Below are 26,150 nucleotides of genomic sequence, written 5' to 3'. Positions count from 1 at the left end.
GAGATGGTTGATGGTGATCGTAGTCTGGCAGACAAAGCTTCCTATCGTCATGTTCTTTCCCATTTCATTTCTAGTATTACCATTATGTTGAACGACTGATTTTTCAGACATGCCCGATTCGGACGTCTTCACGGCACTGCCAAATAAGCCATAGAGCCAATGTATAAAGACGTCTAAAATTTCGTACGCTGAGACCCTACATTGTCAAATGATTCTGACGTTTTGCCACAACCACAGGTGCAAAACGGCATTTATTGAAACCACTACTGCCACCGTTTGGTAATCTTGCTGCAATGAACAAGCGCTCTCGCATGTCCATCCGCTGGCAGCCCATAGTAGCTTTGTGCTGTCGTTAGGCTTAGCTGCTTTTACATTCACTATCAAGCTTCCTGCTGTTCAGCGCCACATTTTCACTTACACAATTCGTCGCGAGTCAGCAATAGTGCCCACTCCGCCTTTGTCATCCTCGCCAATGGCGTCAAAGTGTGAAATGCACGTCAAGTGTTTAAAGCATTCCGTAACACCAGTTTCCGAAAGTCAGCTTTATTGCAATGCAGTGATGGTATGCAATCAAGCATATGCACTGTATTGCGGCGAAGCATACCAAGAGTGCAAAGTGGCCACTGTCACGGGACATAAAATGTGTTCCCTAATTATACATGCAAGCACCCACCTTCTCCTCTGACAGTACAAGCGCCAAGACGCTTAATAATTGTACTGGTAGGTCTTTAAAGTTATTTCGGATGTGGCTGTGGCGATTTGCGCACTTGAGGGCAGTTAAAGGCATGCATTCGTCATTTCAGATGTTTTCACAGCTCCCGGGGAGTCCGAAAAAAATTAGACGTTAACTGTACATACTAAATCTGATTTTATTTACTCGCTCTGTCGGTGCACTTGTGTATTTCGAATGGGCTAAGGTCCTATTTGCCCTTGTTAACGTTCAGGAGGTTGCTGTGTTGTTTTTGTCATGGTGTGAGCCCCACACTTGATGCATGATATTAAATTATTTTTACAAGAGGTACAGTTGATAAATGTTTTTGTGTGCATTTTAAATAGTAAATTATTGTATGTGTTTAGTGCAGAGCAAACATATGCAAGAAAGAACGAGAATGGTACTGAGTCCAGATGGAGGCTACCTGGCATTTCATGGGGAATGACAGCTCTTCACAGCAGGCTGAACCAATACCTTTTGCTGATACTGGAGCTGCAGAAGACGGTGCTTCAGACATACAAGATACTTGGGATGCCCGACTGAATTGACGAGGAAAGATCTCGAAATGTGAAACGGGTATTGCTTGTCAAATGCTTTGTGGTGCAACATTTTTCCTGAAGAGCTTTCGGGCATGATACTTTCGAAGTTAAACTGACGTGCAGCTACGAAAAAAAACATTATATAAGGTGGCATTGCTGTATTGATATCACACATGCCATCTTTTCAAGACTGTTGGTATGTAAGGAGAACTTGGAAAACAGCAAAGGGCACAGGGACACAATTAGTACATATGTTAACACAAGTGCACTTAGGTGTCATTTGTTACTATTTATTGTGTGCCTGTTTCTTGGCTGTACTTCAAGTTTTCTCAGGAATAGATTACCAATGTGCCCAGACCTAGAACTTGTTGGTACTTTTGCCTTTCTTCTTCAGTTTGCTTTCTAGAGGCGAGCGTGAGGCATAACTAGCAGAGTTATTTTAGTGCTTGCCTACTATGCTTGCAATTCTAAATATGAGTGACAGACAAAACGTATGTGCTGTACAGTGCAGTCTGTTTGTAACAATAATCACGTGCCAGAAAATTTCATCATTATAGCTGACTATTGTTACACAGGGTGTTACAGCGATGAATGTCTGATTATTAATAGCAAGGGATTTAAGACAAAATGGTCATTTTTGCTGGCCAAGATTCATAACAGTAGCAAACATCATAATTTGTGTAAGTTGCCAATATGCTCAACAAGTAATCTTCACTAGTCAGCTTTTAATCAATAAATTTAGGTAGCATGTAATTGCAGAATGAAAGTCCACTAGTAGTACACAAAGCATAATGCTTGGAAGCTTTGTACCTAGCAGCCGTGTGGAGAAGTGGAGTCTCAAATGCATAGTGAAATTCTATGTATTTCAACATGCATTTTGAGTCTATATTTCTCTGAACTTGTGACATGTGCATACCTTATAGCAAATGGTTTTGCTTTGCATGCTGGCTGACTTCTTCAATTTTATGATTAGAACATGCATCATAATGTTACTAAAGTTAATAAAGTGAACATTGGTTAATTATAATATTGGCAGGTATCATGCAGCTTATGATTTTCACAACTGCTGTGGATCTTTGCCAGCAAAAGTTATCAGCTTGCCTAATGTCCCCTATCTTTAATTGAACAGAGACAATTGTTGCTAAAGCACCAGGCATATGTCTCTATACCGACATGTAATTTCTGTAATTTGGCAGGATGCATTATCATTAAGCTCTTGAGACACCTCAGTGACTCTTTGTGAGAACCTGTGCTGCAATGTTAACTGCATCATAAGAACTAAGTTGCAAGAAATGAAGACTGTAATGTTGTTATTTGCACAACTAAATATTGGTCAGTGTTCAAAGTGTTAACCATGTTGAATAAGGCTTAGTTCATTGGAAATATGTGCTTAGTTCTGCAACATGCAGAGCTTGACAGTCACACTGTGTGTTGCACTTACTCGCTGCATATGCATTAACATCAGCTCTTTGGAATGCCTAAGGTTACGTACCTAATTGCAGAGTGCATTTATGGGTGTGTTCACCAATGGTTAGAGTTAAATTTCGTGCCACCTGTATGTTGTGATGTTGTTCTGTTGGTGATCAGTTTTTTTTTTTTGGACAGCACCTTTTTCACAAGCCAGAAATTTATTGTATCGTAAAGCTGACAATTGCATTATCATATCCAGTTCATCTTTGCATACAGCCAGTGCAAACGTTTGCGTTGCTGAAATGTGATTGTTTCTAGCTATACAAAAGCAAGTCTGCATTGTTAAAACGATTGGTTCATTGTTTTCAACAGTATGTTATTTAATGTTGTGTGGTATTATTATGGGTAAAGATTAGAGTTGGGCTTGGTGCCACCTGCATATCTTAATTTTGTTCAATGCAATGACCTGTTCTCTTAGAAAGTACTTTTTCAGAAGCCAGGATTTTATCATATGTTGAAGCTGACAATTGCATTATCATATCCAGTTTATTTTTGTGTGCAGCCACTGCAAAAAGTTTACATTGTCAAGCAGAATTGTTTCTAGTAATACAAAAGAAAAAGTTTACATTGTTAAAATGGATTGTTTCTAGCAATACATGATTTAATGTTGCAGGATATCATTATAAGTGTTCTGCACTGCATCTGTGTCATACTGTCCTTTACCAATGGAGTGCACATTGTTTGACTAGGGTATGAACAAAATTCCATATTTTGTTATTGCCAGAATTTGCATTTTCTAAGACATTTATTTTCTGTGTGTGTCAGGGAAAAAACAGTAAAGTTTTCTCTTTTTAATCGTTGGCAGCTGAACAGCTTTTTATTTTAACCTAATAAACTTTTTGGTTTCTACAAAGGCATGTAGATGCTACGATTTTGGTATGGTCGGCTTGCAGACTGAGCTTCTGTAACTTACAGGCAAGGCAACTAGCACAAAAAACATTCCTTTTCAAACACCCTAGCATCCGCTTATGGATATGCGAATACAGTTGAACCACAATGTAACGAATATTATCAGGTATGTATAGCCCTGTATAATGTTTTTTACTGATATCAGTGTGTAACGAATATATGCTTATAGCTAGGAGGGTTCGAATGGCAATATTTTGAAGTGAATCGAATAAGCATGAGTTTAGTGAATCGAAGATGAATATTTCAGAAAAATGACTTCTGAAAATGCAATTTTCTTATTCCTTAAAAAAGTTAAATATAAATTTGTACAAAGTTTATTAGGTTAAAAAAAAAAATCTTGTGAGGCCTGTTTACATTATTTGATACATGCATGTACTGCTGTTCATAACTCGAAGTCCAATCAACTGAGGAGCTTGTAAATAATAAACTGATTTCGGTTATCTGTCACACGGTGACAACAAGACTAATGAGACAAGGAAACAACATGTCACCAGATGTATGTAGGGTGTTGTCCCCATTGAAGCAGAGGTACTATGGCACTGCATATCGTTTTACAAGGATGCAGTTATGTTAAGACTGGATAAATAATTGTTTTGCCTAAATCTTGACAACAAATTCATATATAGGCTACTGAAAGGCTAAATATTCTTCTTTAATGATTGGAAGTTATTGAGCAGAAGGTATGTGCTTTGTGCATTCACTTGGGAACTGCAGGGCCTCTGTGCAACAACCATGGTTCTCCTTCAGCAGAACCATTCGGCACAGTCCTCACTTGCAACAGTCTATTTAGAAAATCTATGAAGTGTTATTATCTCTCATGTATGAAAAAAAAAAATGAATATTCGACAGTATTGAACGTGAATTTTCAAATTAAATACAAATAGAATAGCGAGGACTATTCGATTCATATTCGAAAATTCGAATAATATTCGCGCATCCATACTTATAATGAATACAGTATATAACAAAGGTAATTTTGTGTCTGATGCCATTTCATTATGAGTGTGTTCAACTGTATTGCAGTGGACCATACTAATGTTGCCTCGACATTACATGAACCTGCCAGCAGGCAAGCTGAAATCCACGGTACCCTACTTGCCTCCCAAGACATTGCCTCAATGTTTTGGGTAGACGAAACAAAAGCCACCAAGACCAGCTCTGTGTACCACATTTATTGGGACAGGGAAGAGACAATCCTGGCCCATTAAAACATGTTACTGACCAACAGCGTGGTTGAAGAGATGCATTGCTTACTGCTCGCAGTGGAACAAACTGAAGTGTGTGTACATGTCAGCTGAATCCCAACAGTAGTAACAAGAAATCCAGTAGTGCGTTGTTAATATGTACACTTTGGTCTCCAGCTAACATCTGTAAAGCAAGTTCATAATAATGAATCTTGATGGGGGAAAAAAAAATGCTTATTGATAAAAGAACACAAAAAAAGCTTGTTTATATTCATTGCGCTGTGCACTGAAAATCGAATTTCACAAAGTTTGAGCAAGTTGAAGAATATTATTCCAGTCCACGGTATCCTATAAAAATTTCAGTTCAGTTTGAAGCATCTCGCACAGCATGAGGGCTGTGATGGGCTTCTTATTCATAGAATTCCCAATGGCACTTCCACTAAAAAAAGTGAGTCCAATAGAACAGGACTTCAGTAGGGGGAGCTAGATGTTGATTAAGCTAGCGCTTAACAGGACAAACTGGTCTGTGTCCACAGACTTCTGAGCATGAGATACCAATAGAACAGCTGAAGACGTAGCTGGTCAATCCTTGTTTCAGAAAGTATCTATGCTTGAAAGAACATATCAGCACTGAAGCTTATTACTTAGGTGTCACGTAGGAAATGAAAGCATGGCACACTGCACATATTTTGCCACCAGTTTGCACAGGGCTTTCAGTTCATATTTAGGGGAAGTCCTGCCCATACTGACACTATCCATGCTAACAAGACAAAAATACATGAGCTTCTATATGTTTTAGACTTTCCTGTGCTGTCCATTGCGTGGACGGTGAGTTTCTGTATTAACTATGCACAAATGCATTGAAATAGTTTGGGGCCCACAAAATTTGTTTATTGTTCGAGTCAGCAACGTTAATAAGGGTCATAATAACATGGTGTAACTCTACTGTACGTTGACACAGCTGTAAACGAAATAGGGACAGCATTGTTATCTTTTTTATTGTTGCTTGACATCGTTTGTAGACTGGTAAGGGAGGAGCTTCTGAGCTCCTCAGCCAATTACACCAAAGTTCCTGCACTTTATTACGATCACGATGAGGCTGTTGCAGTGGCACACATTAATTACCATCGAGAACTTGCCTGGACACTCCCCATTGAATCCTACACTGATTCCGACTAAGTTTTCATGGGCAGCAGCTGACTGTCTCAGGTGTCTGCTGACAGGGGCGGTTACCGCACCATCCTGGCTTATAAAGTGGGGCTGGTCTTGGAGATCAAGAGCAGGTGTTGTCACACCAAACAGCTGTGCTGACCTCAGCCTCCTACCTTTCACCTGTCCTGGTCTGCAACAGAACTGACACTCAAACCCACTGAGCTTTGCTCATGGCTGCGCCCCCTCCACCTGGCCTAGATGTCCAAGATCTTCAACAGCTTGCTTTTGTATGTACACATGAACAATCTAGCTCACAATCTCCAAGACACCCCAGCCACTTCTCCTTTCATCCATATTGCTGAAAGCAAGGGATGACTGTATCCAAAGTAAGAAACATAAAATGTTAATTTTGTTAAGCAAGCAGTGTCTTCCAACTAATCCTTGAATCGTGTACCACCTATGATCATAAAGTTTCCAGCTATGTGTCCAGTCACTTGGGCATTCACCTATGTGATTGCTGCTGGAGACCACTGTTCCAGAAGTGAAGTGTTCTGGTGACATACACAGATCAAACTACTAGTGAAATTACTATGGCAGCAGAAATAGTAGAGCTGAGTGACTTGTGTGCAAGCATGGCATCAGTATACCATTGCGATGAGGTGCTTGCATGCCTTTCTAGATCACGAAGGTACAATACGTGACAGCATGTGCCATGTTCTCTACACATACAACTGCATATCTTGTTTTCTTGCCTTTTATTGTTTTTAATACAATTAGCATCCTTTGCCTACTTCAGCCATTTTGAAACTACCTATCTACTAGCCTCTTACACTGACCCAGTTGCGCAAGCTGTCTACCGGCTTGGGACACCAGATAAGTGATTGTGCTGCTGGCGTGGTCATTCAATCATAGTCGTTCCAACTTTGTAATCCCACCTTTGTCATGCTGTCATCATCATACAGACTTCACGAATACGTTGTCGCGCCATCATGGTGCCATTGTAGCTATTCCATCATCGTCACTACAGCGTCCTTATCCGACTCTCGTTATGCCGTTGTCGTCATGCAGGCTTCGTGATACAATCATCCTAAGGCATTGACATGAACCCCCCCCCCTTTCCCACAGAACAGATTTCAGAAGGTGGGCTTCTACAGAGTGATGTGGATGAAAGGGAAACCTTGAATGTGAAAGCAAAGCGAAGGTCAGTGGCAGTTCGAAGAGCGAGCGGGGAGTTGTCGTGTCACCATACTTTGAACATAAGTTTATCCAGTTTCCCCGCAATCGCTGTGGTGTCTGTAGTAGCAGCGTTTTCTTGCCTTCTCACTTCACCTTTTCTCTATTCCCTCCCCCCTCCCCTTGTATGGGAACTGCGAGCGAAGAATAACAAGGCTGTTAGTCACTCGTTTCGCAACTGCGTCGTTTCTACCCATTATCTGCCTCTTCTCCCCCTCCTCTCTACCATTTTCTCTAGTTTCCCTCTGGACTTGGGTATAGTAGAAAGGTAAGCGCTGCAATTTCTGCAGTGCTTTTGCGGGGGTCACAGATAATTACAGCTGTCAAGAGGTTAATGTGGTGATCAACGCCCACGGAGCTCCAGAGGGCATTGTGCACGTTCGACGTGGTGCAAAGATCCAAACATGTTTCTTGCATCTCCTTTCCTCTCTGCCACGCTCCTTCTGTATATGGATGGGTGGATGGATGCTATGAGCGTCCCCTTTAGAATCGGGCAGTGGATTGCACCACCAAGCTCTTATTATATTGCCTAATGTCCTACCTATGTTAAAAAAAAAATAATAATTCCCATAACCAAACTTTCTGAACCCCTATTGGAAACGTTTTTTTTTACACCTCTGTTGTTTGTCGTTTCCCTACTTTCACCAATCTTCTATTTGCCTCTTACTAATCTCTATTGCGGGCATGCTTACTTTCCCAATAACTTCTGAAGCGTGCTGCCGATGGTACTTACTGAGATGCCCCTTTCTGCTATCAAAGCGAGCTCATCGTGCATGTTACTATTATTCGAAACACGAATAGAAGTATGGGCTCTGTGCCGCAGAGAAAAAAATTGTCATGCGAAAGGAAGCGAAAATATGATGAGAAAGTTTACAGTATCACGCACATCATAAAAAAATAATGTAGCGACAACCAGTAGCAAAATTCACAATACAGATCTTCATCATGTAAAAAAGGTCGTAGTTCGCACCCATCTATTTCCTCTAAATTCGCACTTATATTAGTTTTCGTGGGTTTTCATTTCACAAGTGCACATTCACAACTGCTAAAAAGTACAGTATTGCAAGTGCGGCGGTAATAGGTACTTCGATAGATTCCCTGCGCGAACTGTACAAACGATGTCTAACCGACCGCAGACGCATGCGCTGTAGCTTGGAGGAGGCGATGTGTAGGCGCTTTCCAACCATAGAGAAAGGCCACTTTCCAAGGAAGCCTTTCTTACACGCGGCTCAGCACCATTGTAGCGGCCCGTCTCCCCACTCTTGAGAATTTGCTCTTTGAGCGAAGGTCTCTGTCTAGGCATCCTTCTCTCATTTGGCGCCACAGTCTTGGCGACGAATCAGTATCAGTTCCACCTCGTTAGGAATAACTTCTCCCATGTGCGAGACAGGCAGCCGAGACTGTGAGTTGTTTGGTGTACCGCCTTGAACACTCTACTAGTGAATTCCCGGTAAGCGCTGAAAGTTTTTATTTCTTCTCATTTTCTCTTTTTTCCACACTACATTTAAATATTGTTCAAGTTCGGCAAAAATGTATCGTATATCTAGCCGCGTTCATGACTGCATGCGTGCGGGTGACTCCGAAACCACGATGTCGGGACCATTGAGCAATACTACGCCGTGTCACCTGCGCACGTGCGGCTCTGGAACTACGAGGCCGAAACCGTTTAGAAATTGTTCTATATTGAGTTACCCGTCGCGATCAAGAAAACACTTCTATCGCGGACAAATCAAAGAAGTTTTTAGGCATGTAGGGCCCTCGGGGCTTGAACTTGTCGGCGATAAGGTAGCCTCCCCACCTGCAGGATTTTGACTGAGCTATGGCGAATGCTCGGTTGCCATAGTCGGAAGTTCGTAGGTCGGACACTGCGCTTGACGCAGGTGAGGCAGACAAGCTGACAAGCTGGAAGAATGGGCGTTTATTTGCAGTGCACGTGGGAATATAAAGACAGGTTAAGGAAGGAGGAGAAGGGAAACAAAGTAAGAAAACATAAGATAGGCAACCAGATTGGCACGTGTAACTGTCGACTTCAACTGAGAAATGATAAGAACACTGCAGTTATAACATTTCTCCATCAATAATACTGAAGACGCTGCACAGGTCTGTGCTCTCGAGTTGAGCATCGGAGTTCCGTGGCCACTGTAGGTTCACCGTTTCTCTCTTGTGCGTCCAGGGGTTGGGGTGATGACTGACGCTGTCGTGGTGATGTTTCACGAGTTTCGGCTTTTGCCTTTGGCCCTGCTTCGGGAGTTTCTTCCGGAGTTCTCGAGGTGGACGAGCTTTCACTTTCCCTGTGGCCTTTGGTAGCCGTTGGGTCTTTCCTTGTGTGAACTTGATCAACAAGTCGCCGAACGAAGCCCTCGGGCGTTTCCACTGTCGCCATCCTAGCTCCGTCTGCTGACTTTACCGTGCCCGTCTTCCACTTATCACCTTTACCAAAGTTACGGAGGTAAACATTTGTGTCTGGTGCAAGGGTCCAGTCATCCGATGTTCCCGATCTTCCTGCAACCAAAGGAGGAAAACATGTGTCGAGGCAGGACCGGATTTGGTAGCCAAGAAGAAGTTCCAAAGGAGATTTGCCCGATGCAAGGGGTGTTCTCCGGTAGTTGAAAAGTAGTCTGCAAAGGTAATCTTCTAATCTGCCATGGTTCATCTTCTTCAGCCCATCTTTAACAGTCCGGACAGCTCTCTCTGCTAGGCCATTCGACTGTGGATAAAATGCAGCCGTGCGCAGGTGGGTTATGTTTTATTGTTCACAAATTCAGTAAATTTTTGGCTAGTGAACTGCGTCCCATCATCTGAAACAATGGTGCGAGGAATGCCGAACCTGCTAAAGAGGCTGCGCAGGCAAGTAATAGTCGAAGATGTGGTCGCCTGTTTCATTGGTACGGCCTCAAGCCATTTGCTGTGAGCATCTACGAGAACAAGGATCATGTTTCCTTTGATTGGCCCCGCGAAATCTAGGTGCACTCTCGACCAGTTTTCCTGGCAGGTCAGCCAGTTAACTGGCGGAGCAGATGCCGGCATTGGTTGATTTTGGATGCAGCTTGTGCACCCCGCTGACAGTTGTTCTATGTTGTGGTCCATTCCTGGCCACCAAAAAGCTGACCGAGCGATTGATTTCATCGCCGATGATCCTTGATGTGTCTCGTGCAACCTGTGCAACATTCTATGTTGCGCGTTAACTGGAATGACAACTCTACAGCCCCAATACAGCAAACGGTGGGCCAATGACAGTTCCAGTCTGCGGTCATAAAAGGGGAGTAAGCTTCGTTCTAATGCTTTAGAGCTTAGAGGCCACCCGTCTCTTCTGTACTGCACGACCTTTGAAAGTACTGCGTCACCTGCCATCAGTGCCTGCAGTTCTACAGAGACCACCCCCTCCTGGACACATGCGAGTGCCAGAACGTAGTCAGGTGGCTCCTCTTCCGTCGTTGGCTCCAAAGTTTCTTGTGGCAACCTACTAAGCGCGTCCGAGTTCAGGAGCTGCTTGCCTGGCGAATGCTGTAACTTGTAGCAAAATCCTCCCAAATACAGCGCCCAGCGCTGTATGCGAGCAGCAGCCAGAGGCGGAGTGGGCCGATCCGGTTTCAGCAGACCCAGGAGTGGCTGGTGATCTGTGACCAGGATGAATTCTCGGCCTAGAAGGTAATCACGAAACTTGATTACTCCAAATACGAGGGCCACTGCTTCACGTTCAAGTTGCAAATAATTTTTTTCTGCTCTCGACAATGTCCTTGAACGAAATCCGATTGGCTTGTTGACGTTCCCTTTCGTGTGAAAAAGCACTGCGCCGATACCGTTTTGCAATGCGTCGCACTCTAGTTTCAGCGGTTGTAAAGGGTCGAAGTGAACCAACACCCCTGCTTGCTGCAAACACCGTATTGCTTTATCAAACGCCGTTTGTTGCTCTTGTGCCCAGAGCCAATGTCTGTTCTTTTCCAGCAGCCGATACAGTGGAGCGAGCAGAGACGATATGTTCAGCAAGAATTTTGAGTAGAACGTGATCATGCCAAGAAAAGAACGAAGCTCCGCTACATTTTTCGGGCTAGGGGCTTTTGTGATAGCTTCGACATTCTTTTCTATTGGGTGCAACCCTTGCTGATCTCGATTCGATGGCTGAGATATGCAACGGACACTTGCCGAAATTTGCATTTGTCGAGGCGCAGTTTAACACCACTCTCGCGGAAACGCTGTAGAACGGCTTTTAGCACGTTGTCACTTCCTGCTCTTTCGGACACCAAGACATCAGCCAGATAAGCTGGCGCGTCTGATAAGTCTTGTAGAACTGTTTACATTCTGCGTTGAAAAATGGCTGGCGCAGAGGCAATGCCAAAAGGTTATCTGTTGTAGCAAAAAAGACCTTTATGCGTATTAATCACGCATAACTAGCGCGATTCTTCATCGAGAGGAACTTGGTTATGCGCGTCACGTAAATCCAGTGTGCTCAAATGTTTTCCACCGCTTAAGGACGCGAACATGTCATTGATTACTGGCAACGGGTACTGCTCCAGCTCACATGCCGAATTTAAAGTGACTTTGAAGTCGCCACAAATCCTAACGGTGCCGTCCTTCTTAAGGACGGGTACAATGGCCGTAGCCCACTCGGAATGCGGCACTGGTGACAAGACGCCTAATGCCACGAGCCTATCAAGCTCTTCAGATACCTTGTCGCGTAGAGCGAAGGGAATAGATCGGGCCTTACAGAACTTGGGCGTGGCTCCCTCCTTCAGCAGTAGGTGTGCCGCAGGTCCTTTGATCAGGCCCAGATTCGAGCTGAAAATATCTGGAAACTCGGCATATACATCAGCAGTGACCTGCATGGGGGTAGACGGCTGTGCGGTAAGCGGCTTGGCTGAGAGGCTGATGACCGGGGAGCCTGCGTCGCTCAGGAGGGAAATTAGGTCTCTACCACATAAGCTTGGACCGGGGCAATCTAGCACCACCAATGTGCATTCTACAGTTGTACTGTCGTACGACACCGGCAACAGGAGCTCTCCAAAAACTGGCAATTTTCCGAGGTAGCATGATAACTTCGTGCGTGAAGGCTGTAGCGAAGGCCAAGTGTTTTTGTGCTGCTCAAATAGCTGTCGGGACACGACGCAGACCTGGGAACCCGTATCGATAAGCATTGATACGTCCACACCTCCCCATGTGAAGGTGCATCGCATTGGGGGCTTCACATTAACCTCTCGCGTCGATTTTAGCGTCCAACTGTGTGTGTTATCCTGTATGTCTTCATCTGTCTCCCCTTCCTTAGCAGTCAGTACTCTGCCACGAAATCCCCGGGCTCCTTCTCGAGTTCTAGATCTTGCGCTTTCTTCGTTCAGACATTTTACTGCTAGGTGACCACGTCGACCGCAGTGATAACAACGAGCATTACTCCAACGGCAGGCATTACTGTTGCGCTTTATGCTGCCACAACGCCCACATTTGGGCAGTACCTCTTTCGTTGAGGCTGACTGCACCTTAATTTTAAGCATTGCCGATGTGTCTGCAGCCATTTTATTGGCATCCTTATCTGCAGCTTCAGGCGACAGTGCCATCGTTTCAGCGTCCTCTACTGACAGGTCTTTCTTTGTCGGGAGTTGTTTCTGCAGTGCACTCAATCTTATGCCGCACACAATTCTATCCCATAGCATTCGGTCGAGCATGGTACCAAAATTGCAGTTGTCGGCAATTCGACGAATTTCAGTAATGAATTCTTGAACAGACTCACCGTCAAGCTGGCAGCGGTTGAAGCAGCGGAAGCTTTCGGTAATCTCATGGCGCTTGGGATCAAAAAACTCGTCCAAGACTTTCACGACGTCTTCGTGCTCCAAAGAATTCGGCGCCTTCCGCGCTACTCGTCTTGCTAATATTTGAATGGTGCGCGTGCTTAAAGCTGCCACCAAAAGCGCCTGTTTCTTTGCCGACTCCGTCACGCTCATTGCCTCAAAGTATGCCTCTGTCTTGATAACATAGGCTTTCCAGTGGTCTCTTTCGTCGTCGAAGTCGGGCAGTTGCTGGTGTGCCATCGTCGAGTCGTCGCCCTGTGGCGTAGCTGCCATCCTCTGCTTCAAGGTTTTGCCAGGGGTTTTGCTTTCCATTTCTCGTCGCCACTCTTACATCGTAGGTCAGACACTGCGCTTGACGCAGGCGAGGCAGACATAAGCTGACAAGCTGGAAGAATGGGCATTTATTTGCAGTGCACATCGGAATATAAAGACAGGTTAAGGAAGGAGGGGAAGGGAAACAAAGTAAGAAAACATAAGATAGGGAACCAGATTGGCACGTGTAGCTGTCGACTTCAACTGAGAAATGATAAGAAGAACACTGCAGTTATAACACGCTACAAGTTTTTTTTTGATGGTGAGCTTGAAATTCACCTCCTCCAGTGCACAACTTCTGCAGGCTTGGAGTGACGCCTGTCACTGGCAGAAGATGCCGAGAGCGAGTGGGGCTGTACTAATCCGGGTACACCCAAATTAGCAAGGCCTACAAAGCTTCAACAAGACACTCCCTCACCAGATTAGGAATTGGCCTCCCTGGTGCAGTATTTGGCCACCCCCTCCCAAATGGCTAACTCAATTACCCAATGGCCCTCAGTCCCCAGCAGCTGCGGAGCACCTGACCACTGCGGTGGTCAGACCTGTAACGCAGCAGAGGGTGCTAAGAATCTATGGATCCGTACAAGCCGCCAATGGAAACTGACCCTTGCAACGTTTAACACCCGAACCCTCTAGAGTGAGGCTAGTTTAGCAGGACTCTTTGAGGAATTATCAGACATTGTTTGAGATATCATCGGCCTTAGTGAGATTAGAAGAACTGGTGAGGCTTATACATTGCTGAATAACGGACATGTCCTCTCCTATAGAAGTCTCCTAGATAAGAAGCAATACCGGGTAGGATTCATAATCCATAAGGACATAGCGGGCAACACTGACTAATTCTACAGCATTAGTGAGAGGGTAGCTGTAGTTGTAATCAAACTTAAAAGAGTTATAGAATAAAGGTAGTACAAGCCTATGCTCCAACATCCAGTCACGATGATGAGGAAGTAGATCAGTTTTATGAAGATGTTGAATTAGCAATGAGAAAAGTGCAAACTCAATATACTGTAGTAATGGGCGACTTCAATGCAAAAGTGGGGAAAAAGCAGGCTGGCGAACAAGCAATTGGCAACTACATCGTCGATTCTAGGAATGCTAAAGGAGAGATGCTGGTAGAATTCACAGAAAGGAATAAGCTTCGAATAATGAACACCTTTTTCAGGAAGCGTAGCAACAGAAAGTGTACCTGGAAAAGCCCTAATGGTAAAAGAAGAAATGAAATTTACTTCACACTTTCTGCTTATCCCAGCATAGTGCAGGATGTAGAAGTGATAGGTAAAGTGCAGTGATCGTAGGTTTGTGAGGGCTAGGATTCACCTTAATTTGAAGAGAGAAAGAGCTAAATTGGTCAAGAAGAAACAGGTCAACCTAGAGACAGTAAGGGTAAAAGCAGACAAATTCAGGCTGGTACTTGCAGACAAATATGCAGCCTTAGAACAGAGATGAAGATGACATAGAGGCAATAAATGAAACCGTAACTAGTCTGACTTCAGAAGCAGCAATTGAAGTGGGAGGTGAGGCACCAGGGCAACCAGTAGGCAAGCTCTCTTAAGTAACAAAGGACCTAATAAAGAAACGACAAAAAATGAAAGTGTCCAACTCAAGAGATATGATAGAATTCGCGGAACTGTCAAAACTGATCAACAAGGCGAAAATAAGTGATATTCGAAACTATAACGTGAGAAAGGCTGAAGAAGCCGTAAAAAATGGACGGAGCCTGAAATCAGTGAGATAGAAACTTGGCATAGGACAAACGAAGATGTATGCACTAAAAGATAAGCAGGGTAATATCATCAGCAATCTAGAAGATATAGTAAAAGCAGCAGAATTCTATACTGACCTGTACAGTACCCAGTGGAGTCGGGATAACACAATTAGAAACGGTAATGAACAGGATACAGGAACTCCTCCAATATCTAGCGATGAGGTCAGAAGGGCCGAGACCTTTAGGTATATGTACACCTTCCAAAAGTGCTTGGATTTCAAGTGGATGGAAGCACCAACCGGTCAGCAGTCGAGATAAGCAACAGGCATAGGTATACCAGTACAATATAGAAGGGGAAATTTTGAGGAAGAGAAAGAAGATTAAGGAGATGTATACAAAAATGCTAGAATGAAAAGCATGTTAGCATACTTGATTAACTCAAGCAGGCTAGGCGACTACATTTGTCACCGCCCCGTTTCAAAGGGGATGCCAATACTTCATCAAAAAGCGAGCATGTGGGAGGTCCGTGCAGAGGCATACAGGGATATTTGTTTCCTTATTTAACCACAGCTGGCAACACACACACAGTGCTCGTGAACGTTTTGAGCTGTAAAAGAGAATTCTCTCTCAGTGTAATCCCCCCCCCCCCCCCACCTTTCTTTTTGCTGACAAGGGCTTCTTGGCTAACGTCAGACAGATTTGGCTTATCTGTTACCTGCATGGATATCTTGTAACCACTTCTAGAAAACAACAGTTGGTTAGGCAACTTGTAGATTGTGTGGACACATGAGAATGGTATTAATGAGATCATGTCATGACCATGCGCACACAGTCATGCAAAGAACATGCAGCAATACTAAGGGCATACTAAATAAACTAGTATAATTGGCTGTAAACAGGGTGGGACATGTCCTTGTTGATGTCACCCTCTGCTGTACCATCTAACTGAACTGCCACAGCCTGCCAGATGGTGCAGAGTCCCCGAGTTCGGTCATTAATAACCTTTAATGAAGACACATGCAATTACGTAGCATCAACAGCAAGTCATACCTATAGGCAAGAAATATCAGTATGTTGGTATATAAATAAACGAAGGAAAGAAGACCTACCCAAGCATCCACCAAGATAATCTAAGAATGAAGGGGAAGCGGAATGCAGCAATAATGAAATAATAAATGTGAGGTGGTGCGAGGACTCTGTAAAGGAGTGACGGTGCCAGCGCTACCATTCGCGCTTAAAATCAGACATCTCGTTGGGATTGGAAGTTAGCTAAAGGCTGGTAATGCGGGTCGATGTTAAAACCACAAATGCGGCAGTGCAGGAAGACATAGGTTGGGCCTCTTTTGAAGTCAAAGTGCACAGCAAGATTGGTGGGTTTTGCATGAGTATTGATATGGTTATGCTCTGCCAGTGTTCATAATCTGCCAGGGCTGCAACAGTGCTATTGCACCATGGAAAGTATAGAAAACAGTCTGTTACTGGGAATCTCACTAAAAGTTTGTTGTGGTCTGTCCCTCTGTGCAGCTGTGCTCGCTTTCACAAAGCTGTACGACTCGTAGAAGGTGTAGTATACCTAATCAATGCTACATCCTAAGGCAAGCAATGTGGGAAGGAGCTAAATGAAGTCTTTCTCAGTAGAAATCTTCCAATGAGCGATTGTGGACAGGCCACACAAGCGACCAGGAATGTTGCTCCCCGCCCCCTCACCCACTGCAGTTTCTGCACTGCACAATACCAAAAGCTTTCGACGTGACCAACAATGCTTAACTTGTAGCGACTCCACAGCCAGCAGGTAGCGAGTGCTTTTGTGAAAACCAATGGTCACATGCAAACGCGGACGAAATGAACTTTATTCAAGCAAAAGAAATAATAAAAAAAATACAATAGCCACAGAAAGGGTGCATTGTACCAGCCATGGCTACACACGTCCAACAGAGCAGATAAACAATCTCGCAGACAATATACTGCATAGCACAGACCACTCAACCATGATTAAGAGGGGTCGTGGTAACTCCATGACTAGACGGCGTCAAATGCATTGCAGCTCACAGGGCACTATGATGTGCACCTAACAGGGGGCAGCACTCTGCCATATATTTTTTCTAGCGCATTAATTTGACGCACAACGGCACAGTAACACTGACATAAGAAAAGGCATTAGCGGTTGTATTCATGAGAGCTTCAAGAACAAGAACATCGCCTGTACACCATTAAGACCTCACCTCCTTGCCCTTGTATTGACAATATGTTGCCTAAATGTGACTGCAGGTGTACATTACTCTACCTAATAAATCGCCTGGCTGACTTGCACTCAAACTTCACACAGAAGAGGCATTTCATGGTGGATGCATTTTAATATCATGTCTTGGTGCATTACTTGCCGGTTTCATTCATTCAGAATAAAGTATGTGTTGGCCTACGACGATGCTGGCAAATAGTGTAGAATTTACACGAACAGAATGGTTGTGCCATCTGTCATTGTTAGAGCAACACCATAGATTACAAGCAAAACACTGTGTGCACTTTTTTTCACCGCTACAGTGACAGATGATGCCATGGTACTGTTCCAGCAAATCCTCCACTGTGTTTGGCAAATCCACATGCAAGCCTATCCGACATGCAAGCCTGGCCATGTTCTTATTTGAAGCTCTTCTCTCCAAATACTCTAGGCACTCCATTTGAAATTCCTTTCAGTAGCAAAGTGCACAGATGCACCATTAGCAGGTGACACAGGCAACTTTTCAAAAAAAGCAAAGACAAGTGATACAGTGCAACTGGTCAACAGCTGATGTTGCTCTAGGTGGTGCCACTAAATCACCTTAGGAAGGTTTGAAGAAACTACTCTAAAAACATTTTCTTCCAGAACCAAGTTTCGCAAAGGCACGTTAAGACAGGGCAAGCAGCCTAACTAGCAGCCTCTAGTAAGTTCTATTTTGCACAAGGGAAATAGAGTTCTATGAAGCACTACTGCCAGTAACTTCTTTTTCTCTGCCTGCAATTCCATTTTTTATGACTAGCTGAAACATATCAGAAATGTGGTCCTTACGTACTACCCATTGCTGGCACAGCATGACTGGGCATACACATACAAGTTGGAACCAACTGTGGATGCAGTGCTCTTGTGCTGCATGTTGTACCAAGAGCCCAGGATTTTTAGAGCTATACTTCTCAACTACCAACCTTATGTGCAGTCAATGTCTACATATTTTGCAAACATGCATGCATTGGTGAGCCAACTCAAACAAAAAGGTCATAGACATGCAGGCCCTGTAATTCCTTCATTTGGTTCCAGCAAGAAATAAACGCATCTGATAATCAGGTGAACGAGTCCTACTTCATGTTGCCAAGCAGTGGCTGCAAAGATGCCAAATCAGCTCCAATATCCAGTTGAGATTTGCGTTTAAGCACGAAGATTAAAAGAATGCGGGTTTTCATTCTTCAAAATGAGACCCGGAATTTTGAATGTTTTGTGGAGGCCAGTAACTATGCTGTCGCTAACAAAATAAGCAGCTCTATTTCAGGATGACTGTCACACTAAGACAAAAGACACATGCTGGCACTTCGTGTGTGCAAAGTACAAAGGAGGGATAATCGAGGCTGTCAAGCACTTATATTAAATGATTGCTGCAGAGAAGTTTTAAAGCCGTAAAACGGCCAACAGTGAATAAGAGTGAAGCCATCTCGATAGGACGGATTGGAAAGATTACAAAAAGCACAAACGGCATCAACCTCGGTAGTTCCCATAACAAAAGTTCACCACATTTAGTAGAGCGAAACAGGAGTTAAACAAAACACCTGGTGCAGGAAGCAAGAGAAGACATCAGGTCATCACAATGTGTTATAAACCACATGGCATGAACTACGAAAAAGTTGACATGGTCACAAAACCAATGCTCACCCTTACATCACTTAAAATCTAACCTCATTATAACAAAGTCACATCTGACACAAATATCTTCGTTATATCCTATATTCGTAAGAAGTGTACACACTGGCATAGGTGAAAAGAATTATGATTGGGTCTATGCAATGGAAGTGCAAATGTTATGCCTCTGATGGTCAGTAAAAGGTCTCCTACCAACCTTTACGGCATGTCAGCAGCATACCGTGCCAATACGTAGCATGTGAACAATGCAAAATTATAAATGCACTTTGCACCATCATTAATATACATAACCATGTGATTGGTGTGGTCACTCAGAAACGGAACATTAGCTTCCAAACTTCAAGAAGCCAAGCCATGCTGCTGACCAAAACACACATGCACATCTAGAATGTGCTGTTTGCTCTTGCTGACATTTTTGCTAGCACAATCCACATTCTAAGCTGTGAGAAAAATACTTGCTCCTGTAACCAATATGACCTCTGAATTTGGCATTTCGTTATAGCAGTAGAATACTCTGAAATAAAGCATGGCCAACAAAAGTATAGATTTACTTCAAATTATCGGCTATATCTGCGTTAGTTATATCGAGATTCAACTTATTACATTTGTGGAATGCCATTAATCATGCTCCATCCAAAAAAAAATTTTCACCTCACAATACGAAGTTGGCACAAATCACACCTTCGTTATGTATTTCAAATGACTGCCCTGGAAAGAAGCTGTTTCCTCGTTTTTACAACCTTGTCACTGCCAAAGTCCACATTAGTGCAGACCAATCATCAAACCATACTCTAATGCCCATGAACGGTACTGGTCCATAAAAGATTATTACACCTGAGCCAGCATGCTATATGTCATATGTGTGCTCTATGAGGTGCTAGAGGATTGAATTTTGGAGTGACTCAAAAGTATGAAACCTTAACCTTGATGTCCAGAAATGTAGACACTGGCAGTGAGGAGGTTTTAAACAAATGCGTGAGTATGTATGATTACAGAGACAGTGCAAGAAGATGCATTATTATGAAAAGCATTTACAGTCATCTGTTGCAATATAACAAAGGTTCAGTGTTAACTACAACTATGCAGAGTACTGTGGATTCCTGTTTTTTTTTTTTTTTCCTGAGACAAAACAAAGCTAGTGACAAAACAAGGTCAGTGATGCCTGTTACACATTCGGCATGGGGCTTAAGACTTATCAGACACTGTAATATGTTAAATTCATGACAAATGATGTGAACAGTGTGGGATGTTAGGCATGTAAGTGCAACAGTAATGATTAATAGCACTCAAGCTCACAATCACATGTGTCCAATGCAGTTAGAAATTGTGTGCAGTTGGAGCTGTTCCTAGTTAAACCAGCTCAGCAGCTTACCAAATGAGCTGCATCATATATCATAGTGTGAATATTTAAAACACAAGGACATTACTAGCACAGATGAAGCACTCGGTGACGCAAGTCCTTCTCAACCCCTTCTTATTGTACGCAGAGAAAGGTCTGATGCTAATGCACACCAAATTTTCATATAAATAAATTATAAATTATAAATAAAAGTTCCTACTGCACTTGCACTTCAGCCACCGATATCTACGGGCCAAACTTGACAAGACTGAGAACACTTTCTTTTTTCCATACAGCAAGTGTTTCACACAGCTGCTACCTAACAGGCCACAATATTCTAGTACTTTTGCTGTACTTTTCAAGATATGCAAGTGAAGCAAGAGTGCACATACAAATTACATAATGGCTTCATGCAATATTAACATAAAATAGGCTATCTGCACTTTGCTGCCTTCCCAGCTAACCAGGGAGAGACGAGTCATTTACTTTTACAGCACCTTCTAGATATTCAAGTTTGTCTACTCATACGTTTGACCCAGCCAACAACTCACTTTTGTGCTCTGTATCTACATTTTCCCGCAGTGCATGTATAACTGCAAGGGAAATCAAACAATGGTTGTGCAAAGTTGCAAAGCCTCTTATTATTTGTACTGTTAAATGCCACCAATAGCTGGCAATCAAGTGTGCAAAATAATACTTGCGACTGTAGGAATAGACATAAATACTCTCTTCTAGTTGCCTGTGTTTTTCATTAAGGAACTGCCACTGTGCATAGTCTTGCAGAGCCACCAAGGCATATATAAGCAGTAGGGCAGACAGCTTAGGCTCAGCATAAAATCGTTTACATGCAACTATGAAACTCTACCAAAAAGCTTTGACTTCCATCTTATATTATATTGTACTCTTTCGGATAGTTTCTACTTTGCAAGTTTCATCAGGAAAGATATCAGGGGCCTTTCGGCTACATCGACTGCTCAATGACTAGCTTAATGAACAATGTTTGTATCCCTAAGAAGCACACCTCTCTTGTCCTCTCAGCGGTCCTGCATACAGACCTCAAAATATGGAGGCAGTGACCAAACACTTATACACAAAGAAAAATGGCCAGCCTCCAACCAAATTATCTAAACACAAACGATTCTATACAAACATATGTTTGGTCTGCCAGCACATAGTGTAGTTAAGGTTTGGACATCATTTTCCAGCAACACAAGGCACTCTAGAGGCTCATTATTTTTTGCACCAGTTTCTGGTGATTCTGGACATAAACCACTAGAAATGAAGAGTACATGTTGCACAAGGTGACAAGCATTCTACGTTGATTTGTGTATCTGTGAGGAGAACAGTCTAGAACAGGTTAAGCAGCTCCAAAATAACACAAAGGTTCTCTTCACTTGATTCCATTCCACTGTTACCAGCTTTCACGCCAGTTCTGGCAGCGATGCCAGCGATGCAGTGCCCAAGACAATCACAATGAACAAAAAGAACAAACACATTATCAGAAATAGAATTCGGCCAATATTTGGCCCATGTGCGCATGAATATTAGCAGGTTTACGTAATGCTAGTGACCCAAGAATTTTCCTCATGCAGCAATTAAAACACCACAGAAAAAGAAATAAACGACTCATAGGTGCCTTGAAAAATTATAAGGTTATGTACCAGTGTGCGCACACACAATAAACAGAATGCACAAGATAGTGTGTGAGCACATTAATCCTCATACATTCATGCAAAACTCGTTAACGAAATCTGCAAACCAGCTGCCATAGTACAAAGCTGAACGTGGCTAATCTTCATTCACAGCCTGGAAGGCATATGAAAACACAACCTTTTGCTTGATCAGGACACTTGACGGAACCACCACCAAGAATCACAAGATGGCTTAGCATCATGTAAAAGCAGAGTCTTTGGCTTAGACAAAATACTGGGGAAGTACACTCTGTTAAAACTTACTCGTACAAATTCGATGCAGTCTTTCCGTATGGTGCCTTACAAAAACACTACGAGACAGGGAGCAGCCAAGAGCAAACTTTCTCACTCAGAGGGCTTGGCACTTGAGCTTCTGAAGTTTAAAAAAAAGCTGCCTGAACATTCTGCAACCTACACATACTATTACATTTTCCCAGAAGCTTTAAAAACCTCTACTGTAAAGCATCACAACATTCTTCTTTGAAGAAGGGATAAAAGCCCACTAATTTCAAACAAAGATGCTGTTACTCACCAACAACAAGTTCTATATTGAATGCTGAGAAGCAGCTACGTTTTAGGTTCAAAGGGATGTGAAGCTATGATACATTTGTGGGAAGGTAAAGAAAGAAATAATATATTAATAAAAAAAACATTGCTTTTCTTGTCCCCCCCCCCCCCCCAATGTAAACATGTTCTTATATGAAATAAAAGAATTAATCCTAAAGGTAGAAAGTGCTTCATTTAAATATGCACATAAGAAAAAAATGTGCTCAACAGACATCACATGCAAGTGCTGCAAGAGTGGCGACAAAACACCACAGCCACATGCAAGGCTGAACTGAATAAAGGCTAGCACTGCCCTTTTCATGCATTTAATCAACTTTTTATAAGAAATCTTGCGCCATAGTTTTTTGGAAAGACAATTCTGTGCTGCTCCCTAGCAGCACCACTTCTGCACTAACTAAAGATGTCTGCACATTTAGTGATGGCCAAATTTTGTAAGGAATGCAAGCATTTTTTCAGCCTGTGTTCCGCCATATGTAATGTTTCCGAAAATAAAACCTGACATTCTCTACTATCGTCAATTCTCCACTGTGCTCCAAGCAAGCCTGGCAATGATGTAGTGAAACTAAATGAGGTCATGACATAAGCAATGACATTTTCAAAAAACCTGATGACAACCGTGAATTCCAACACAATCCTGTAACCATGCCTCATCTACATCACATATACCATTAAAATACCATAGCAGAACCCTCCACTACGAGTGCCTAACTAAAAATACTTTTTTTTTTATGAGAAAAGCATTTACAAAGGTTAAGGTGTGCAAAAGACTTGGAGTAAAAGTCTCTCTAAGCTTGTGACCTGTAAATTACAAATTTTAAGCAGGACTCTAAAATGGCAATGTCTGGGGCTTTGTTTACAGAGAAATGCAACAAACTAAAACGAAAAAAGAAGCAAAGAACCGAAGCCACTGCAGCCACGGGACTCCACAGTGACTATTTTGAACAGACAACCCACTGCCTGCTATGCTTTGAAAAATGGCCAATAAGGCTTGGGAGCAGGCCAGTTGGTGATCTACGAGTACAGTTGAAGTGCAAGATGGCACAGGGGACAGGGAACCAAACATAGACAACTGCTTGTCTATGTCCGGTTCCCTGTCCCTTGGGCCATTTCACGCTTCAACTCCACTCATGGCCAACAAGCCATAAATACAGTAGAACCTCGTTGATATGTTCCCATTACGTACGTTTTCCCAGCACCAACATTCGCAATCGCGAACACAAAAAAATGACCCAATAGAGTTACGCTCATTTTCTACCGGTTCATACGTTCCCGGAAAACACGATTTTTCGGCACCAACGTTCAGTACGTTGCCAAACTGTGATCGCACGATACGTTTTGTGGCCGCTAGATCCCATGTAAACAAGAAAATGCACGAGGCGCACGCGATTGAGAACAGTATATAGCTGCCCACTGCAGTGGCTTCACCATAATACTCGCCTGCCCGTCTCACGTAAAAACACCGGCGCACACTCAGTTTCTCATTTCGGTACCAGCAAACTTCCACCCGGGTCGTCGCACGCCACATTCACAGATATTGCAGCCAAACCTATTGCAATAAGCATCTTCACCTATCTGTTTTACAGCGTGTGGTGCGTAGTGCCATTGGTAGCGTACTGCATGCTTTTAGTAGACGATAATGCAAGCACGTTGCCGTTCCCTGCTGCAGGTGGTGCGATCTGGGCATCACGTTTTGCTTCAGTGGCATGCGGCATCGCCCACCAGCTCGATTTTGTTTTGGTTTCCCGTTGCCCTCTCTTAAAACAACACGCAATAGGAAATCAACAAAAAGCATCTCGGGCCACTGGAGCACTACCAGCTCCACGCGCGTCGCCGTCTCGTGCCGCAACGATCCGTGCGATGCTTTGCAGTATGTAGATGTCAACAATAGGCGAGTCCATAGAATTTTTTTTTAGTTACTTCGGATCATACGTTTTCCCAATTAGTGTGTTTTTTCTGGCGGTTTTTTCCACAACGTACAAACGAGGTTCTACTGTATTCATTTTGATAATGCCGCTTTTCGCATTCAACTGACAATTGTGAAATAAAGTAAGTTTACTTATGATTTAAAACATGTATGCTATGAACTAATGCCTTGCAATTGCTCCAATGAGATGGAAGGAAGCAGAATGCATGGGCAAATGCTATACACGTGCAATGTTTCGCACAACTGCGTGCTGTGGCTTAGGCTTATGGTTGGCAATGTTGTGCAAAATGCTGCTCCTGGTCGACACTAATTCAGTCTTTGCTCTTTCAAGATGAGATGGAACCCGTACATTTATGCAGGTGGGGGCTGAATAAAAATGAGTGGCCTTCAGTGCGACAAGGACAAAATCACCTCGGCAATAACAGTCGCATGCCGCCTCCTTACTTTGAAGCTATCCAAACAAGAGAAGTGTTCAAAAGCAACAATTAAAACAAAACTTCAACATTAACAAGACATAAATGTTCTAAAACACAGACAGCATTTGCAATAATTATACAGAAAAAAAATAAAGAAAACCATACCTAAACTATTCAAGTACAGCCTATTAGTTTCTTTTGCAGTTATACTACGCCCTACTAGTTTCTCACCTAGTCTATGAGTGCACTCATGATTACTCTTCCAACTCTTCAGCTAAAGTGACCACAGTCAGTTCAAGAACTAGTTACAACAGGCACCCAGTGAACGGTCACAAAGTCACCATCTCGAAGACGTCTGGCACCAAGTGGATGGGAATTAAGACACCCCTTAGGGGCCAGAGCAAGTACGCTCACTGCCTCAAGGCAAAAAATGACAGATAACAACGAAAGAACAAAGGTAGCCATGAACATCAGCTGCAGGTAAGCTTCACAGCGCACAGTGCTTGAGAGGTGCAGTGATTGTTGACCAGCAGGGACATCACCTTCTGCTCCTGGACTCTCCATGTTGTGGCACGCTGCTAAAGAAAGGAGGGTAAAAAAAAGAAAAGCCCACATGCATGAGTTCAAGAGTAGAAGCAGCATAGCTGTTTTCAAGCACATGAAACGCAATCACGCTAAGGCTCTTGCTGAGTTTTTGTGGAATGCCTAAATTTCCTGCACAGACAAAGGACTGAGCAGAGAAGCATCCCAACTATAAGAGGTGTGCAAATGGTTACCGCATTTACTTGTGTAAGGCCCGGACTTTCTTATCCCAGTTGTTACTGGGCAGGCTTATGACTACGCACTGAAGCGTCAAACTGCGCTCATACGGCTATTCAAATAAATGCAACCACTGGTGGTTGAATATGAACACATTTACAGTTGCTGACTGACTTTTCGGGCATGGACTAGTGCCAGATTGTGGTGGCTTGTGGGAATTAACCAGCACACGAGCATGCACATGATGCTTAGTGAACCTTTTTTTTTTTTTCAAATTTTTACACTCCTAAATGGGGATGCGCGCAATTACATGAGTAAATATGGTATTTTTGAGATCGAATCGAGCAGTGCCAGAAGCAAATGTAATCTAACATTAAACATCAAATAGTTTTTTTGAACAATAAACAGCTGATTTCAGGATGTTACTATCCTAGTATATTCACATTACCAAGCTTCTGCAATTATATTGCAAATCAGCAAGCATTTATTAAAAGTACAAATAAAGCATAAACAGTTTGTCTTCATACTTTAGGAATTTTGGGGGGAGTGCAAATTATAGTGGTTTAGCTGGA

The 26,150-nt window shown here is 43.1% G+C and overlaps 2 protein-coding genes across 14 annotated transcripts in view; one reads left to right on the top strand and one right to left on the bottom strand.

The window, feature by feature from the left end:
- LOC126518718 (uncharacterized) overlaps window positions 1–4,862 on the top strand; it is a 78,959-nt gene extending 74,097 nt beyond the window's left edge. For 5 of the 10 annotated variants that reach the window (XM_055064902.2, XM_055064900.2, XM_055064895.2 and 2 more), the window contains exon 6: window positions 4,654–4,862. In XM_055064902.2, the coding sequence (XP_054920877.2) occupies window positions 4,654–4,761 (108 nt within the window). In that variant the 3' untranslated portion in view covers window positions 4,762–4,862. Of the gene's footprint in view, window positions 1–1,077; window positions 3,575–4,653 lie in introns of those variants that run through there. The other 5 variants (XR_008609901.2, XM_055064896.2, XM_055064899.2 and 2 more) reach the window with 5 other exon arrangements.
- An 11,964-nt stretch (window positions 4,863–16,826) lies between these two features.
- LOC126518716 (uncharacterized) overlaps window positions 16,827–26,150 on the bottom strand; it is a 306,763-nt gene continuing 297,439 nt past the window's right edge. For all 4 annotated transcript variants that reach the window (XM_050168478.3, XM_050168490.3, XM_050168487.3 and 1 more), the window contains one exon: window positions 16,827–25,397. The gene's annotated coding sequence lies outside the window, so the exon portion shown is untranslated. The remainder of the gene's footprint in view (window positions 25,398–26,150) is intronic.

The sequence above is a fragment of the Dermacentor andersoni genome, chromosome 1 (assembly GCF_023375885.2).
Source record: "Dermacentor andersoni chromosome 1, qqDerAnde1_hic_scaffold, whole genome shotgun sequence".
Taxonomy (NCBI): domain Eukaryota; kingdom Metazoa; phylum Arthropoda; class Arachnida; order Ixodida; family Ixodidae; genus Dermacentor; species Dermacentor andersoni.
This window is presented reverse-complemented; position numbering and strand designations above follow the sequence as displayed.